Here is an 18,367-nt window from a genome sequence, read left to right on the forward strand (position 1 = left end):
GACACACCTATTTACTGCTTTATTAATGGACTAGCCAATACTCCATGGCAAGTCTCAAACACTGAATGTGTCTGATTCCACACCATTACTTGGTGGGAGTCACCTGGCTAGAAGCCTTCACTGAGCCACAGTAAGAGTGTAGGTTTCAAATGTTGACTACAATGCATTGTATTCAAGATAGGGTCATTAGTTGGGGCTGTTTTAAGTGGTTGTTGAAAATATGGAGCACTAGGAAACGGAACTGTTCTTCCCACAGCCAACCTCCTCAGAAGAAACACGTGGCTCAAGTTACACTGAACCACTCTTTCAAAAGTTTATCCTAATCTGATAAAAAAAGTAGGGCAAAAATAATATTTTTTTTGAAAAACAAAGACATGTCACTGTTTACCACGCCATCTTTAAAGAGCTGCTGTCTCACCTGTTTGGAGGGTGCTAGGAAAAGACAGGGCGACTTTTTCATCTTCATTCTGGTAGTTGAACCCTGTAGCATGTATTTCTGAAAGAGAAAGTAAGTTTCAGACCACAAGTCTGATTACATGAACATAACCAATCCACATGAAATATAAACCAATGAAATACAGCAAACTAAGTGGGGAAAAAACATTTTAATTATCTTAATAGATGATAAAAACACACACTAAAATTCAGAAGTTATTCTTGATAGAAACCCTTAATAAAATGGATATAGATGAAAGTTCACTGCTTTTAAATGTTAAGATGACATGCCAGGAAAATCTAAAGCAAACAATGATTGCCTATTGCAAATGCTAAAATTTATTAAGATAGGCTACAGAATTAACATAGATTCTCAATGGTTTTCAAGTGCCTTCACAACTGGAAGATAAAATAAAATGCCTTTATAAAAGTAATAAAAAGGATAAAACAGCTAAGAATACACTTAAAAGGAAATATGTAAACTCTTATAAGGAACATTTTCAACACAAAGGAAAGGTAAATAGCATTATCATTTTCTAATAACGCCTGAAGGCAGGGATGGGGGAGGGGAAGCTAGTGAACACTGATTTGGAGGACAACTCCTACAGGTTCGCATTTAGAACAGTTTCTCATATAACACTTTCCTCTCTATTTAATCCAACATTATATAATGTAAGAAAAATGCTTATTTTTCTCAATATTCAAACTGTGTACAGAATATTTGCAATTAGAAAATACCTTGATGGTGTATATTCCTCAAAGAAGCAAAACACAAGTTAAAGCTACTGACAAGATAATACCAAATACATTTTAATTTTATTGTCCATAAAGTTGACAGTATTAAATGTAAGAAAAAATTAAAACCTAACCAACATGATAGACTTACTTCATTTCTCTAGATTCTGCTCAAGTGTGGGAAACTCACACTGAAGGAAATATGAGCAGGACTTACTCCCCAACTTACAACAGAGGGAATCTTGGGGGAGGGAGGGAAAAAATGAAGAGCTGATACCAAGGGCTCAAGTAAAAAGAAAATGTTTTGAGAATGATGATGGCAACAAATGTACAAATGTGCTTGACACAATGGATGGATGGATGGATGTATTATGGTAAGAGCTGTACGAGCCCCCAATAAAATGATTAAAAATAATAATAAAATAACAGAGGGAATCTAAAAAGCTAGTGTTCCACGGTAGGAAAGCAGTCACTTTGGTAAATTAGAGATAAAAGTCCAAGCACATGATCCTGCTTTAAATACATTCCCACAGATTCTCCCCTAAGGGCTCTGCTGCCTTAAAGTGAGCACGTGGTTGACTCTGTCTCCCTGTGGATGCAGCAGACATTCTTGTCATTCCCTCCCGCTACGACACCCATGCCCCTCATGTCTTCCCCCACTGCAGGCATTAGGCTTCCTCACCTGTGAGCTCAGGGACTTTACTGTGGTGACCACCCACCTGGTGACGTGTGTAACTATTGAATATCCATGTCATATGGCTACCTATAAATGTCTCAAGACAGTAAGCAGTCTCTCTCTGTGCAGACCTGGCTGCTGGGATCATGGCCGTCCCAGAGGTGAGCATGCTACTATAAAATGTGTCTGACTCCTTTATTTTACTGTCTCTTCTATCTTCTATGACTTTACTACGATCTTTATATATGATAACAAGACAACTGCACCTACAGACCCCCTCGGTTGTTAGAGACTGGTTTACTCTCACACTCAAGTACATTCAATAAATATTTATTCAACACCTACTACATCCTAGGCATTAATAGAAGATCATGCCCACTGGGCCTTAAAGAATTTAAAGTATAAGCAAACTACTAAAATGCACCCAAAGAATATTGCAATAGGGTGTCTGACATACTAGTAAACACTTGATTCTTCATAACTTTATTATCTTTAAGTATTAATACATACAAAATTATATACTCAGTTGGGTAACTATCCTGGTCTGAAAAATAAGGAACCTAAGTTAGGAAGACAAATGTACCTTCTATAATAAATTATAAGCCATCTAAATCCTTAAAAGAGCAGTGACTAAGACAATCCAAAGTAAAAGATCAGAACAACAAGTTTCAAAAGACATCTTGAAAAAAACATCCTAACAGCTAAAAGACCACACTCAGCATTTCTCAAGCTGGAAGAACTGAAGAAAAAAGCAAAGTCTAGAGTTACAACAGTGAAAGATTCTAGGGGCAAAATACAAATTATGCAGGAAAAATGATCAAAAGAAGGGAGATTGGGGGTGGGGGCGTGGGTAGGGAATGCACAGACACTGTACGAAAAAGAACTGGCTGACAATCAACCATTTCAAGAGGGAGCATATACTCAAGAAGTGATGGTATTGAAGGAAGAAGTCAAAGCTACACTGAATACATTATTCTAAAAAATGCTCCAGGATCTGGCAGAATACCAATTGAAATGTATTTAATTAAGTATACTGGAAGCACTCACTTGTCTGTGCCAACAAATTTGGAAGATAGCTGCCTGGCTAACTCATTAGCAGAGATCCATATTCCTGCCCATTGCAAAAAAGGGTGACCTCTACAGAACGCAGAAATTATCAAACAGAATCCTGAGTATCATTTGCCAAGCAAAACTTTACTGAAGATAATTCAAAAGCAGTTACAGCAGTACATCAACAGGGAAATGCCAGCAATTCAAACTGGATTCAGAGGAGGGTGTGAAATGCGGGATATTAAATCTAACGTCAAATGCATCTGGGCTGAAACCAGAGACTTAGAAATGTTTATTTCTGTTTCCTTGACTGCGGAGGGGAGAAGGATGGGAGTGGTGGAGAAAGAACTACAACAAACGAAGGGCAACACTGTAAGAAATGGTTATTTCAGGACTTGTCTTGTGCTCAGGGAGAATTTGTACACAGATCCAGAGGTAGTCATTACAATTGAACAAGGTGATTATTAGTGCCAGGTTAAAAATCAGGAGCAGTAAGCATCAGAGTCGTGTCCTTTCACCAAACGTATTTTGCCTGTCTGCTGAGCAAGTAATCTGAGAAGCTAGACCACATGAAGAAGAATGCAGCATCAAGAGTAAGGAAGACTAAGATATGCAGCTAACATGACCTAAAGCGCTGACTGACACAGACCAAAGGCGTTACCCTTCAAGATGGGTTACAACTCAATTAAAGAAAATAAAAACGTTCACAACTTAACCAATAGCCAACATCATGCTAAATGGTGAAAAGAGTGAAGTGGTCCCACAGCCAGCACTGACGGAAGCAGCGGTTATGTCTTCTGTTCACTTTAGTTACTCCATATTCAAGAGCAAGCTTTGGTCTCTTTCTGACTTCCACTTGTGTTCTTGCTTGCTTGCTAACTTTCTTTAATGATCTTTTACTTTCTTCATGTATAATGTCTTTTATGTTTCACAACAAAGGTAACTAAAAGATAATGGAATTTTTCAAAAAATTTTGAAGCCCCAAGAATACAATATGGTATTTACCCAATGGCCAACCCACATATCGACCTATCTCACAGAATGCTATGTGATGCATGACTGTATTTTATATTTGTACATAATCATATGGAAGCTGGCCTTTTAGGATTTTAAAGCCAATGAAAGTGAAAGTAAACGAATATAAATAATACTGACGTAAACTTCCTGTATCAAGCTCTGACTTGCACTTAAAAGAATGAAAGGGTTGGATGTCATTAGTTTGCTCTAACAAAGGGTTTCTTGTTTATTCTTATGACTCCAGTTTGAACTAACAATATTACAGAGGTCATTCATTTTTTGGATAGCTTGATTATACCACTTTACCTTTACAAAAGACTTATAGTAGCACCTGTTTTCAATCACCAAAAGACATCCCATGAGGATTTTTGCTTTTGCCACACACAAAAAGTAAAACTCATTCAGTGTTTGTTTCTGTTAAGCCATTAGAGGCAGTCCCTACCCTGAGTAGCATTGCCAATCCTTCCCCAGAACTACACTGTCCAATAATCATATCATTCCTGCTTTTCCTATATGTCAGTGTTACTTTAGATTGTGGGTTATATGGTATAATTTGGTCATTACTCTTTTAGGTGTGGAAATGCTAAAAAAAAAATTTCCATATACATTAATAGTAACTACTTCTTCACTTTATGTCATATTGGCTTACGAAAGGTTTCAGAGGAACCTAGAAACGTGAAAATATTTCACATGCAAACTTAGAAATCCAAACAAGATTATGAATTAGAAATATAAGGTTTTCTCTCAATGCAAATTTATTTGCAGTTTCTCTTAGTACACAACCATACTGCTTTCACGTTGATCCCAGTATCACTTAGACATGGCTATGTACTAAAAACTTGAATGACTACATAAATTACTACTTCTGCAAAATCAAAGCGCCTCGACATTTGAGAAGGAGAGCATTTCAAATAAACAGTAAGCTCCTTATAATGCATGTAAGGCAAGAAAATGTATCTGACCAGTCACCCTGTGGGGCAGTCTCTGTCACTCTCTCTGTGGCTTTTGGCCAAGCTATTTAACCTGAGTCTCATTAGCCTCCTTACATAGGAATAATACCTACCTACCTACCTTTTAAGGGCAGTGGTGGTTCAATGGTATGCCCCTATATGGGAGACTCTGCTCCATTGCCAACCAATGTACCTCATGAGCAGCCACAACCCATCTGTCCTTGGAGGCTTGCACGTTGCTAGGACACTGAGCAGGTGTCAGCAGAGCTTCCCTATCAAGACAGCCTCGGAGGAAAGGCTGGGAAATCTGCACCCCAAACTCAGCTATTGAAAATCTAATGATTCACAATGGTCTGGTTCACAGGCACTCACAGAAGTGGTCAGGGCTGTGAGCACTGTTAGTCTCTGAGTCTGGGACTGCCGTGAGTAGCCAGAAGACCTGCCGGTAGCTAACAGCAACGTAAATGGAAACGCACAGCTGCACAATAAAGTTCCACACAAGTGGGAACGGGACTGCTAACAACAACCACTTCGATGGAAGTGTGTAGTTTCATAATAAAATTCCACTAACATGGGAAATAGGGCATGGGAAGAAGGGAAACTTACTTAAAGTTGTCATTAAACTTATACTTATATTGAAATCAACACTGTAAGTTGCCAGAGAAGTTCAAGGCAGAACATGTATAAATGGTGCAATTAAGACAAGAAGCTGATGAAGACTTTCCTAATAAAGTTAAATAGCCTCTTGATGTGTGGATGGCACAATTCCAGAAGTACAAACTACTGGGAAATTTGCTTCTATCAGTGTGAATCTACCGTTCAAATCGACTCAAGAGATGAAAAACAAAGTGGTGTTTCATCTGAGATGGTTTCACTTTCATCTTTCCAAGGGAGACAGAGTAGAATAGCTAATTTTTTTCCAAAACTTTTTTAATGGGAGGTAACACAGATATCATATCATTCCATAGTTCAGTCACATCAAGCAGTATTGAACAATTGCTACCACAATCCGTTTCAATACTCAAAAAAGAGTTAGTATAAAATATATCAAAGATTATTTTAAAACAAGTTCTTTTATTTGTAGAGTAGGTCCCAATAGTACTCAATGAAAAGATGACCATACATTGTTAACTAGGAATTCTAGCTTGCAGATCTTTAACCTCATATACCGAATGAAGTCCAGAAATTCTAAAGAAGGCATAAAAGGTAAGCACAAGATATAACACACACTTATAAATGTAACAAAAACACATGTATGTAACACAGTAAGGAGCCCTGCTAGGGTAGTGGCTATGAGCTGAGCTGCTAAGCACAAGGTCATCAGTTCAAGCCTACCAGCAGTTCCTCGGGAGAACAATTTGGCTTTCTGTAAAGTTACAGTCCAGAAACCTACAGGGACAGTTCGACCCTGTCCTATAGAGTGGCTATGAATCAGAATACACTCAATGGTAATAGGGAGTTGTGAATTAGTTATACAGAATACATGTTTTCAAGGCAATACAGAAATGGGCAAGAAATATTACAGAGGTACTACTTAAAAATATAAAGAAAAAAATTTAAGTCAATAAATAGATGAAAAGATATTCAGCCTCTAATAAAAATTCACATTACAATCTTATAGTTTTTCCTCAGACTGACAAAAAAATAAAGCTGAAGAACAATATCCAGTGACATGGCCAAAGTAGTAAACATTCTTATACTCTTGATGTAACTTTCTAAGGATCTTTTGTATTATCTGTTCATGTTTAATATAGTATTTTCATTTTTATCTAATTTATAGGTATGTTTGTAAATATACAAAGATAGGTATATGACAATAAGCCAAAAAGTAAAGCTATAAAAATCATAGAAACCTTTATTAACATGTATGAATGGTACTAGATTATTAAGAATTCATACTAGATTATTAAGAGTGGTTGCTTTGGGGACTAGATGGGTAATGCAATGAAGAAAGCGGAGGGCTCTCACATCTTCATATAATTCTATATTTTATTACAAGAAGCATGAATACCTTTTGTAATTTTAAGAGAAGCCAGACAATATTTAAATGGGTTGTATAAAACCTAGATAGATAGCATGAACATTTACAGATTAAAAAATTATCCCTGTGTAGAAAAGAGAAAAAAATGATTAGGGCAAAGACTGTACGGATGTGCTTTATACAATTGATGTATGTATATGTATGAACTGTGAAAAGAATTGTATGAGCCCCAATAAATTGTTAAAATAAAAAAAAATTATCCCTGTGTAATACTTAGGAAAGCATTTTGAAAATTAATAATAATTTTCATATTATTAAACCACTATGTCAATACTAATGATATTTTGTATATGGGTTGAGACTTTACTTCCACTGAATCAATTAGGACTCATAGTTACCCTACAAGACAAAGTAGGGCTAGCCCTGTGAGTTTCTGTTGGTTTTTGAACAGACCAATTCATTAATCATTATGCCACCTTTAATAAATGCATGAAATGTGTAGTTATACCTCCTGCTATAGATATCAAAATTATGAGATATGTTTTATATTTTATTTTAAAATGTCATATCTAGACTCTTCTGGCTGTGACAGTTTAGCTGATATCAGAATAACAGTGGATTAAAATGTTTAAAGTGTCAGAGGGAACCCCACAGAAATTGTCTCTTTATTCTGCTGGTTTATCTGCTTACTTGTAAGCACAACACAGAAGCCAAAGAAGAAAACAGGTACAGCACTTGCAGTATTCTTGCTGGGCTGGGGGACAAAAATTAGAATTCAGGACCTACAAGGAAACCAAAATTCAAGAGCCAGGATCCCAAAAAAGAGGCCACATTAAAAAGAAGGTCTAACATTCTTTGATCATTGTCCTCTCAAGACATTTGCTGACTACTAGGTTTTAACAGTTCTATAACAAAATTAAAAAGTTCTATAACAATAAGGAGCTAAACACGGGGTCTTTTTTAACACTGATTTTTTTAAACCATAAAGAATGAAAAAAAGCCTTTGTAAAGACCTCTACAGGGCTACAAATCAGGTGGGTGAGCAAGTTGAAAAAGATCAGATCCAACCTGATCAAGCTAATGCCTCCCAAAACACCTCTCTAGATAGGAATAATATACACTAGAATCTCCTAAAATCTGCTGATCCTTGAATAGTATGAGAGGCTCAATTTTGCTCACCCACAATGGTGTCAATGCAGCTTAAATAGAACTAGTAACAGGCTTTTAAATAAAAATGGATAACCTGATTCTAGCCAAAATTATTTTGAAATGAACAAAGCTGGAGGACACATACTGCCTGATTTGAAGATTTACAATAACAGAACAGGAAGTCCAGAAACAGGCCCACATATTTATGGTCAACTGATTTCCAACCAAAACGTGTCAAGGCAACTCAAGAGGAGAATATTCTTCATAACAAATGGTGCTGGCAAAACTGGATAGCAATGATGTATTCAATGGTATTCCCCAAACCAATAATGTTTAACTCTTAACCCCTAGTCCCTGTGAATGTGATCTTGTCTAGAAATAGGATCTTTGAAGGCATTAATAGTTACTGTTAGAGCACACCATCCGCCGAGTGGGTTTAAATCCTATATGGCTGCTGATCTTATAAAGAGAAAATACAGACACAAAGAAAAGAGATCCATGTAAAAACTACCTACAAGGCAAGGAACACCAGAAATGGGCCAGGTTAGACAGGCTGTTCTTTGGAAGGCACATGGCCCTGTCAAATATCCTGAACGTGGACTCCTAAACTACCCCACGAACTTTTGTTCCCACAAGCCACTCAAGTTTGTCTATTTTGTATAGCCATCCTAGAAAACGAGAGCAATCAGTACACAGAAAAATGCTGGTAAAGTTTACTGAAAGCACCATGGACTACCAAGAGGATAACAACTCTGCCATGGAAGAAGTCCAGCTGGAATGGTTTTTAGAGGCAAGCAAGGATGGGGAAACTCCGTCTCATGTGCTTTGCAATATGATGTCGGGACTGACCGGTCCTTTGAGAAGGGCATGATGCTCAGTGAAGTAGAGGGGAAGCAAAAACGAGATGGATTGACACAGTGCTGCACCACAGAGCTTGACCTCAGCAATTGGGAGAATGGTGCAGGAGGAGCCAGCAGTGCTTCAATCGGATGTGATGTAGGGTCGCTCTAAGTCGGAACCGACTCGATCCTCACACTACACCAGACATAAAGTTTAACCCACACTGTATACCCTGTCCACAGCTTAACTTAAAATGGATCAAAGACTTGAATGTGAAAGTTAAAACTTACAAAAAGAATATAGGAAAAAAAGTCTTTCTTTGTAAATTTTATCTTTTTAACAGTTTTATTGGTACATAATCCAAGAACTATACAATTCAATAGGTTCAATCATATTAAGAGTTGAACAATCATCACCACAGTCAATTTTAGAAGGAGAAAATCTTAAATGTCCTTGAAGCTTGCAATTTTGGAAAGAAGAAAATAACCACAAACTACAAAAGAAATAACTCAATAAACTGGACTTTATATAATTAAAAGCTTTTGCTATTAAAAATATACTGTTACAAGCCAGAGACAGAGAGAAAATATTTGTAAAACATATGTCCAACAAAGAGTACATTATCTAGAAAACATATTTAAGATCCTTATAACTCCGTAAGTTAAACAAGCCTATTTTTTAAAATGGGAAAAGCTCTAAACAAATATTCCACCAATGAAGATATAAGATAGCAAATAAGCACACATAAAACAGCTCAACATTACTAGAAATTAGGAAATGCAAATTAAGACGACAATACTCCAAGTGGATAGCTAAAATAAAAACAGTGCGGTGCGGGCACTGGCCAGGATCCACACAACTCGAACGCACTTCTGGGACACGCTCTGGAAAACCAGCAGGTGCTTTTCAAAAGTTACATTACAGTTCCCTAGGATCCTCAAGACAAATAAAAGCCCTATATACAGAAAGACTTGTACGCAAATATTCACAGCACTTTATTAGTGAGATACTAGCCAGATACTAGGGGAAAAAATCCAAAACAGGTGATTTTTTTAACAGATGAATTTTAAGATAGCTATATATAACAAAAGGAACAAATTATTGACATAAGCACAAAAACCTAGATGAAAAATATACTGAGCATATGAAGTCAAATAAAAAAAAGTGTATATGCAACATGATTCCACTTATATAGAATTCCAGAAAAAGAAAAACCCAGATGGGTGGTTACCTAGAAACAGGGGAGAGCAAGGAGGGCTATAAAAGAAAGTAAGGAACCTTTGAGGCTGCCTTGACACATTCATCATTTTGACTGTGGTGATGGTTAAAACGCTACTACAGACCAATTATACCTTAAAGATGGGGCTGTCGAGGGAGTGGAAAGGGCCCCTGAGAAAAGAACCACCACAGAGTGTAGCTGGCTTCCCCATAGAGCTGCTGGAAACCACACGAAAATGCAACAAAGTTAAAGGACTAAAAGAAAACAGCTGCAAAATTAAACCCAAAACACGGAAAATATTCTTTCTTTTTTTAATTGGGATTAATACATTTATCAAATCATCCCACAGTTCAATCAAGTCCAGCAGAATTGTACATTTACTACCACAATCCGTTTCCAAACCTTATTTTTCTATATGGACCCTTTTTATGTCATCATTCCTTTATCCTGCCACCACCTCAGTGACTCCCCTCCCCCCAAAACCCTTATTCCACTTGCTGACTCTAGAGGTTCAAGAAAAAATATTCCTAAAATATAGAGACCAAATAAACTTATTTTCAGAACAAGAATAGGAGACAGATAAACACTTCCTTCAGGTAGAAGGGAAATATCCCAGATGAAAGCGTAGTCATGGAAAAAGAAATAAGAACACTAGGTATAATAAATATAAATAAATAGTAGCATTTGAAGCAACAATAGTGTCTCATGGAATTTAAGAAAACATAGAAGTGATTACGCAGCTAACCTCATTTAAGATATAGGTAGAATTAAAATCTACAAACGTATAAAAGATGAAATCTATACAAGTTTCAAAATGTATTGATTAGGAATTCTAGAAAGACAGAACAGAAAAACTCTGGAGGAAAAACCATTAAAGAAGCAGTTCAATAAAATTTTCACAGTTGATATATAAACATCCAGATTTTTAAAAAAATCTATTAAATGGCCATCAAAACGAATGACAAAACAGAAAACCAATATTCAGTATCATAACATTTCAGAATACTAAAGGATACAGCAATTTAGAAATCAAGAGAGTATGGGATTTCTAACAGCTACACTGGAAAGCAGAAAATATAGCGCAAAAACATCACAGTTCTGAAGGAAACTTATTCCCACGCTACGGATACCAAACTATTGATGAAGTGCTAGCGTAGAATATTTTTAGATATGTAAAGTCTCAAAACTGTTCTCCCTATGAGTCCTGTCTCAGAAAAAGACCAGAGGATGTACGCCATCAAATATATCAAAGGATCAATCTAAGAGGAAAACAAAGGATCCCATCAAAGAGGAAGGCAACAGAAATTCTCAGGAGAATGAAGAGGTACATACCAGCGTGATTGCTGTGGAAGTGGATCTGGAAAGCAAGCAGTCCTGACTATAAAACAAAGAACTCTGGCAGAAAGACATAAATAACAAAAAATAGGATGGACAAAAACCAGAACCAAACCCAAACCCATGGCCATTGAGTCTCTGCTGACCCACAGTAACCCTCTATAGCGTTTCTGAGGCCATATCTCTTTGGGGGAGCAGGTAGGCCTCACTGCTTTCCCATGGAGCTAATGGTGTGTTTGAACCAGTGGCCATACAGTTAGTCCTCCCAAGTTTACCTGACAAATTACCTAAGTGGTTTGATTCGATCAGACATGCTGACCTTTCTGAAGATAAAGACTGGGGGGGGGGGGAGGGAAACGGGGGGGAGGGGGAATGCCATTAATAATCGTTGGGGATATTATACAGAAAGAGAAGCAATCAGACATGAGGGGGCTTTGAAATGTTCTTGGAAAAATGGAATTTAAAAATAATGGAATTCTTCCAAACTTTTTTATATCCCCACAATATCCTATCACTCAGTGATGAAGTTTTGTTTTGTTTTCGTTGCACGCACTTTGGACATGTTAACAGGACAGATGAGTCCCTGAAAAGGATATCGTGCTTGCAACTCAGAAGAGATGGATTGACACAGTGACTAATAATGGGCTTAAGTATCATTATAATTGGGAGGATGGTGCAGGACCAGGTAGTGTTTCCTTCTACTGTATTCAGGGTTGCTATGAAGCAGACTCAACTCAATGGCACCAGTAACAATAATGATGATATAGAAATAAATAAAAAGGACTATTTTAACCCAAATAGGACGTGCTCTTAAAGGACACAAAAGAATATGGCATTTGGGGGGAAAATGAGGAGCTGATGCAAGGAGCTTAGGTGGAGAGCAAATGTTTTGAGAATGATGAGGGCAATGAATGTACAGGTGTGCTTTACACAATTGATGTGTGTATAATGACTGTAATAAGAGTTGTATGAGCCCCTAATAAAACAATTTTAAAAAAGAATATGCTATTCGTGATCTCCTTTGGAAAGGATAAAGGCAGGAAAAAGACTTGCTTTCTGCATAGTTTTGAGCTGTTCAGATAATAGCTTATATACATATTCCAAATGTCTTCATGTACAAACTATGATAAATGGATCTTTGACAGTTGGTTGCCCGGATCTTCCAAATTTCTTGCCATAGACTAGTGAATACTTCCAGCACAAAATCAAGTTTGTTGAAATATTTCCATTGGTACTGTCAGTGTGTAGAACTTCGTCTGTCACCGATGCCTTCAGTGCAGGCTGGACTTCTTCCTTCAAAGCCATTAGTTCTTGGTAGTGATTCTGTGTATTTTTCCATCTTCTCTTGATGGTTCCTGCATCTTTCAGCATTTTGCCCATAGAGTCCAGCTACATTATAATTCAAGGCGTACTTTTATTTTTCTTTCAGTTTTTCAGCTCAATAAATCCTGAGCATGTTCTTCCTTTTTGGTTATCTAACTTCAGGACTTGACACATTTTAATATAAAGCTTTACTTGATCGTCTCAAGCTGCCATTTTTGAAATTTTCTGTTCTGCTCATTTACTTCATAATTGCTTCCATTCATGTTAGTGCTCTATGTGGAACAGCAAGGTTCAGAGCCGCAGCTGACATCCACTTTGGTCTTCTTTCTTCTTGTCTTTCTAATGACCCTTTGCTTTCTTCATATATGATGTTCTTGATATAATACCACAACTGGTCTGGTGTTCAGTCATTAGTGGTAAATGCATCAAATCTATTCTAGAGATAGTCTATAAATTCAAGTGGGATATATATACTCAGGGTATCTTTTGGCTCTCGTGGATTTGTTTCATATTTTTTCAGCTTCAATCTGAACTTGCCTAAGAGCAACTGATGTTCTGTTCCACAGTAACCCCTAACCTTGTTTTGACTGGTGATATTGAGTCATTAACAGATGTCATTAATTGGATTCCTATCTATTTCATCTGGTGAGGTTTACGTGTATGTGTTATTGGAAAATGAAGAAATTGGTCTTGGAAAATTCTATCAAGTGATTTTAAGCTTTGGTTTATTTACCAAAGCCATATTTTTCAACAAATGCACCCCCCCCTTCATTTACAATATCCCATTCTAATCAGCAGTAATTACCAGTGTATCCTGATTGTATATTTGATCAAAGTTAGACTGAAGAAGTCAGTAGCATTCAATTTCTCCATCACCAGCTTTAGTGGTTGGTGTATCAGTTTGAGTAATAGTTGTATTAACTAGTCTTCCTTCCAGGTACACAAATAGCATCCTATCACAGCACTGTACTTCAAGAGAGATCTTCAAATGTTCTTTTTGATAAAGGTGACACTATTCCTTTTAAATGTCATTCTCTGCACAGATGATAGTTGCCTGATTAAAAACGGTCAATACCAACTATTTTAGCTCCCTAAGCGTCAGAAATTGATCTTTATGTGTTCCATTTCATTTCTGACAACTTTTTTTTTACATTTTTAATCACTTTATTGGGGGCTCATACAACTCATCACAATCCATATATACATCAATTGTTTCAAGCACATTTGTACACTCGTTGGCCTCATCATTCTCAAAACATTTGCGCTCCACTTAAGCCCTTGGCATCAGCTCATTTTCCCCCGCCCTTCCCGCTCACCCCTAACTTCTGACAATTTTTCATTGTTCTATTTTCATATTGTGTACAGTCTATGTTCTAATTATTAATGGCTATTTGGAACTGTTCCTTATTTCATCATGCCTCCTCAGCAAATCCTAAAAGCTTTGTTCCATCCATGTCATTAAAGTAGACCCTATTTCCAACCTAAGGGGCCCATGTTCCTGCACTATTTCAGATAATGTACCTCTGTTATTCTTAAGGTTTTCCGTGGCTAATCCCTCTAAAGTGGATAGCCTACTACTTCTTCCTAGACTGTCTTAGTCTGGAAGCTCCACTGCAACCTGTCCTGGCTGGTGTTTGAAAGACTAGTGGTACACCTTCCAGCACCACAACAACACACAAGTCAATCAAAGAAGAACAAAATAACATACATGTCAGGGACATAGAGCTACTATTTACTTTTAATCTCATTAATCCTCTGAACCACTCAATGGGGGTAGGTTTTGTTATTCTTATTTTTTTTAAGTAAACGCAAAAGGAATAATATACTAAAATGTACAACATTACTTACATATACATATATCAATTAGTTGGGGAATCAGGGACTCAAAGTCAAACAAGTTCATATATGAACATAAAGCCTAATACAATACTTTAGAGTCTTTAAATAGGAGAGGGGCTTCAAAAAGTTCGTGGAAATTTTTCATTGTCTTTCCAACAAACTTTGAAGCTCTCTTATATATGAATACAAACAATTCACCATTAAGCTAAAAGTACACTGAAGTTCTTCACTTCTTCGTTTATATAGATGGTATCTAAACTATCATAACTGTAAATCTGATTTGTTTCTTTTAAATTCATATTGTTCATGTATATCCAGAAAGGCCAAGGAGAATGTGTACTTTGAATTATTTTCTAGCATAGTAAGAATTTGTGTGTAAATAAGTAAATTTAAAATAATAAATAAAATTTTTATTAAAAAGAATTTGTGTGCAAAATCGTACTGTCAGTTCATCTCTGGAATGACTGGTGTACAATAGACAGGTAGCAGAAAATGAAGTCTTTAACCACTAGCTGAGTGGTTCTGCTTCACAGGCACACTGAACTCTCACCCTCATTTTCACTGGAATCTTATTTTAACATGATATTACTGACACAAACCACTGTTTTTACCTCAGAAGCAACTTACAAATTAAAACAACTTTGCTAAAGACCAAACGGTCTCCAACTAAAAAAACCTTCAAGCTAAACATATTTGCCACATAGAAACTCTGCAGCCTCCTAACTCACGCCGCCCAAGAAGTCGCTCGCTCATTCCTGCCAGGCTGCTGCCATCAGACCCTGCTGCAGTTCTTCTCTACTCTCCCAGGAAATCCCCGCCTTCTTCACTTGGCTTTGCCAGGAGAGAGCGCCCTTAAAGAACTTTTTTACTACAAAGGTTAAGCGTTGAAGTGAAGGGACACACTCAAAATTTTGGTCTTCAAAAAAATCTAGGAGTAATGGTCCTTTGCGAGTATTGTTTTCTATTACAAAATATATTAAGTTTCAAATTTCTGAAGGACAAGCCTAAACACAATTTTATTTTCTTTGTATTCCTGATGACTAGCTGATATATAACAGGCACTCGATGCTTTTTCAACAAATAAATTCATATAATAAGTTAGTATGATATGAATCACTTTTTTAACCATTTTATTGGGGGCTCTTACAGCTCTCATAACATTCCATACATCAATTGTATCAAGCATATTTGTACATATGTTGCCATCATTATTTTCTAAACATGTACTTTCTATTTGAGCCCTTGGAACTTTAACTTTTTAAAAATAATTTTATTGGGGGTTGTACAACTCATATCACAATCCATCCATACACCCATTATATCAAGTACATTTGTACACTTGTTGCCATCATCATTCTCAAAACATTTGTTTTCTATTTGGTTGGGCCCTTGGTATCAGCTCATTTTCCCCCTCCCTCCTACCTGTGGGAAACAAGGATTTCTCCCAAGCTATCTCCCCAAAATATATGCCAAACTTAGCTGCTTGCGAATGACTATGCACTTGGAGGTCATCAGAAGCAGGTCAGAGGTCATTCTCCCTAAGAGCTATGGGCCATCTAGACCGAGCAGACACCACTGTTTATCCCACAAAAAGTAGGGTCCACTCCCTTCTGATCAGGATAGTAGTTGTCTGTTTCCCTGTAGGAGACACCAGAGGTCAAACCCGTCCAAGGATGACCAAGGTTAGGCTACCATCCTGACTCTAAGATCTGTCCATCTTGTCACATGTATACCCCCAATCCCTCCTCTTCCTACTGCGTGTATTTCCCTAGACCACCCCTTCTCAATGCTCTATAACCTATAGCACAGCCTCTCCCTGTGACCTGGGTCCTCACCTGTAATTAAGGGGTTTGCATGTCTCCAGAGAATATAAAAGCTGGGCTAGCATTAAATAGGTCTCTCTCCCTCCACATGGACCACCAAGCAGGGCTGAGGTGAGCATGCTACAATGAATTGTGTTGACTCCATTTATTTCAATACTTCTATCTCTCATGCTCTCTATAATTTTACTATAATCTTTACTTATTATCGCTGTACAATTGCGCCTACTGAACCTGAAATGATGTGTTAGGGGCTGGCTTCCCCTGACACCCACCACATGAACCACTTTTATAAGGTCGTTTAAGCCTGTCTTACTGCTTTCTACAAACCATTACATAGGACTATGCAAATAAGGTGTTTTGTAACCCACCAAGGATACTGGACAATTTGCTAATTTATTATTGAGGTTCATGGAACTCTGTAGAGGTAGAAACATACAAATAAGATATATGGAGCCCTAAGGAGGGGACTAGTCAGTTTTGCTAGCCTGTGCAGCTTAAAATAGCTATCCCAGAGGTGGAAATGGAGGACTTGCCTACCACCAAGAAGAAATTAAGAGAATAGAGCACATCATTTGAAGTTATGCTCCCTGCACTGGGAACCTCCTAGACCCAAAAATGTGAACTATAATATTGCAGACAGTGAGAAACTGTGACAGAGAAACAGAGATGCAGAGGTGGAGAACCAGGAGACCAGCATGAGACTCACCGTAGAGTCATGGCTTTGTGGGCAGAGCCTTACTGGAGCATCGGGATACCTCTGAGCAGAGCTAAAGAGCTTTGTAACATGTGCTTTGGCAAGGCAGAAATAAGGCCTGAGGGGCTAAGAACCTGAGAAAAACCTGCCTGGGGTTGGCCTGACAGAGAACTTTACCTGAGTTGTTGTTAGGGGCCATCAGTTGGTTACAACCCATAGGACCCCACGCACAAGAGAGCAGAGCAGTGCACAGTTCAGAGTCATCACCACCATCGGTCCCATACTGGAGAGGCCATTGTTGCAGGCACTCAGTCAACCCATCTTGTCCAGAACCTTCCTCTTTTTAGCTGCCCCTCTACTTTACCAAGCATGATGTCTTTCTCCACGTCTTTCCTGACAAAATGCCCAAAGTATGGAAGATGAAGTCTCGCCATTCTTGCCGATAAGGAAACCTACTTCTTTCAAGACAGATTGGTTTGTCCTTATGACAGTCCACAGTAATTTCAGTATTCTTCACCAGCACAATTCACAGGCATCAATTCTTCTTCAGTTTTCTTTATTCAATGTCCACCTTTCACATCCAATTGAGGTAACTGAAAACACCTGCGCTTGGGTGGGGCACACCTTAGTCCTCAAAGTAACATCCTTGCTTTTCAACACTTCAAAGAGGTCTTGTGCAGCAGACTTGTCCAATGCAATATATCCTTTCTCTCGACTGCTGTTTCCATGAGCATTGATTATTGATCCAAGAAAGAAAGAAAAACCCTTCACCAGTTCAACCTTTTCTTCATTTCTTATGATGCTACCTACTGAGGCAGTTATGAGGAGTTTGCATTGAGTTGTAATCCACATGGAAGACTGCAATCTTTGATCTGAATCAGTAAGTCCTTCAAGTCCTCACTTCGGTAAGCAAAGTTGTTGTCATCTGCGTGCTGCAGGTTAACAAGGTTTCCTCCAATCCTGATTCTTCTTTACGTAATCAATTTATCAGAGTATATCCTGAGCATAGAGACTGAGCACATCTGGTGGGAGGATACCATCCTGATGCACACTTTTCCTGATTTTAAGCCATGCGTGCTCTGTTGCACAGCTGCCTCTTGGATTCATGTCCAAGTTCTGCTTGAGTAGAGTGAAGTGGATTCCCATTCTTCTGGAGGTTACCCAGAGTTTGTTATGACCCATACAGTTGAATGCCTTGCAATAATCAATAAACCACAAGTAAACATCTCTATGGTATTCTCTGCTTTGAGCCAAGATTCATCTGACATCAGCAATGATATCTCTTCTTCCATGTATTCTTC

General features: G+C 37.8%; 1 protein-coding gene across 1 annotated transcript in view; it reads right to left on the reverse strand.

Annotated features, from left to right (window-relative positions):
* Nucleotides 1-18,367, reverse strand: part of NPEPPS (aminopeptidase puromycin sensitive) — an 88,844-nt gene that overhangs the window by 44,587 nt on the left and 25,890 nt on the right. The window contains exon 3 of the mRNA XM_075561716.1: nt 419-496. Coding sequence (XP_075417831.1) covers nt 419-496 — 78 coding nt within the window. The remainder of the gene's footprint in view (nt 1-418; nt 497-18,367) is intronic.

This window comes from Tenrec ecaudatus, chromosome 10 (assembly GCF_050624435.1).
Source record: "Tenrec ecaudatus isolate mTenEca1 chromosome 10, mTenEca1.hap1, whole genome shotgun sequence".
Classification (NCBI taxonomy): Eukaryota; Metazoa; Chordata; class Mammalia; order Afrosoricida; family Tenrecidae; genus Tenrec; species Tenrec ecaudatus.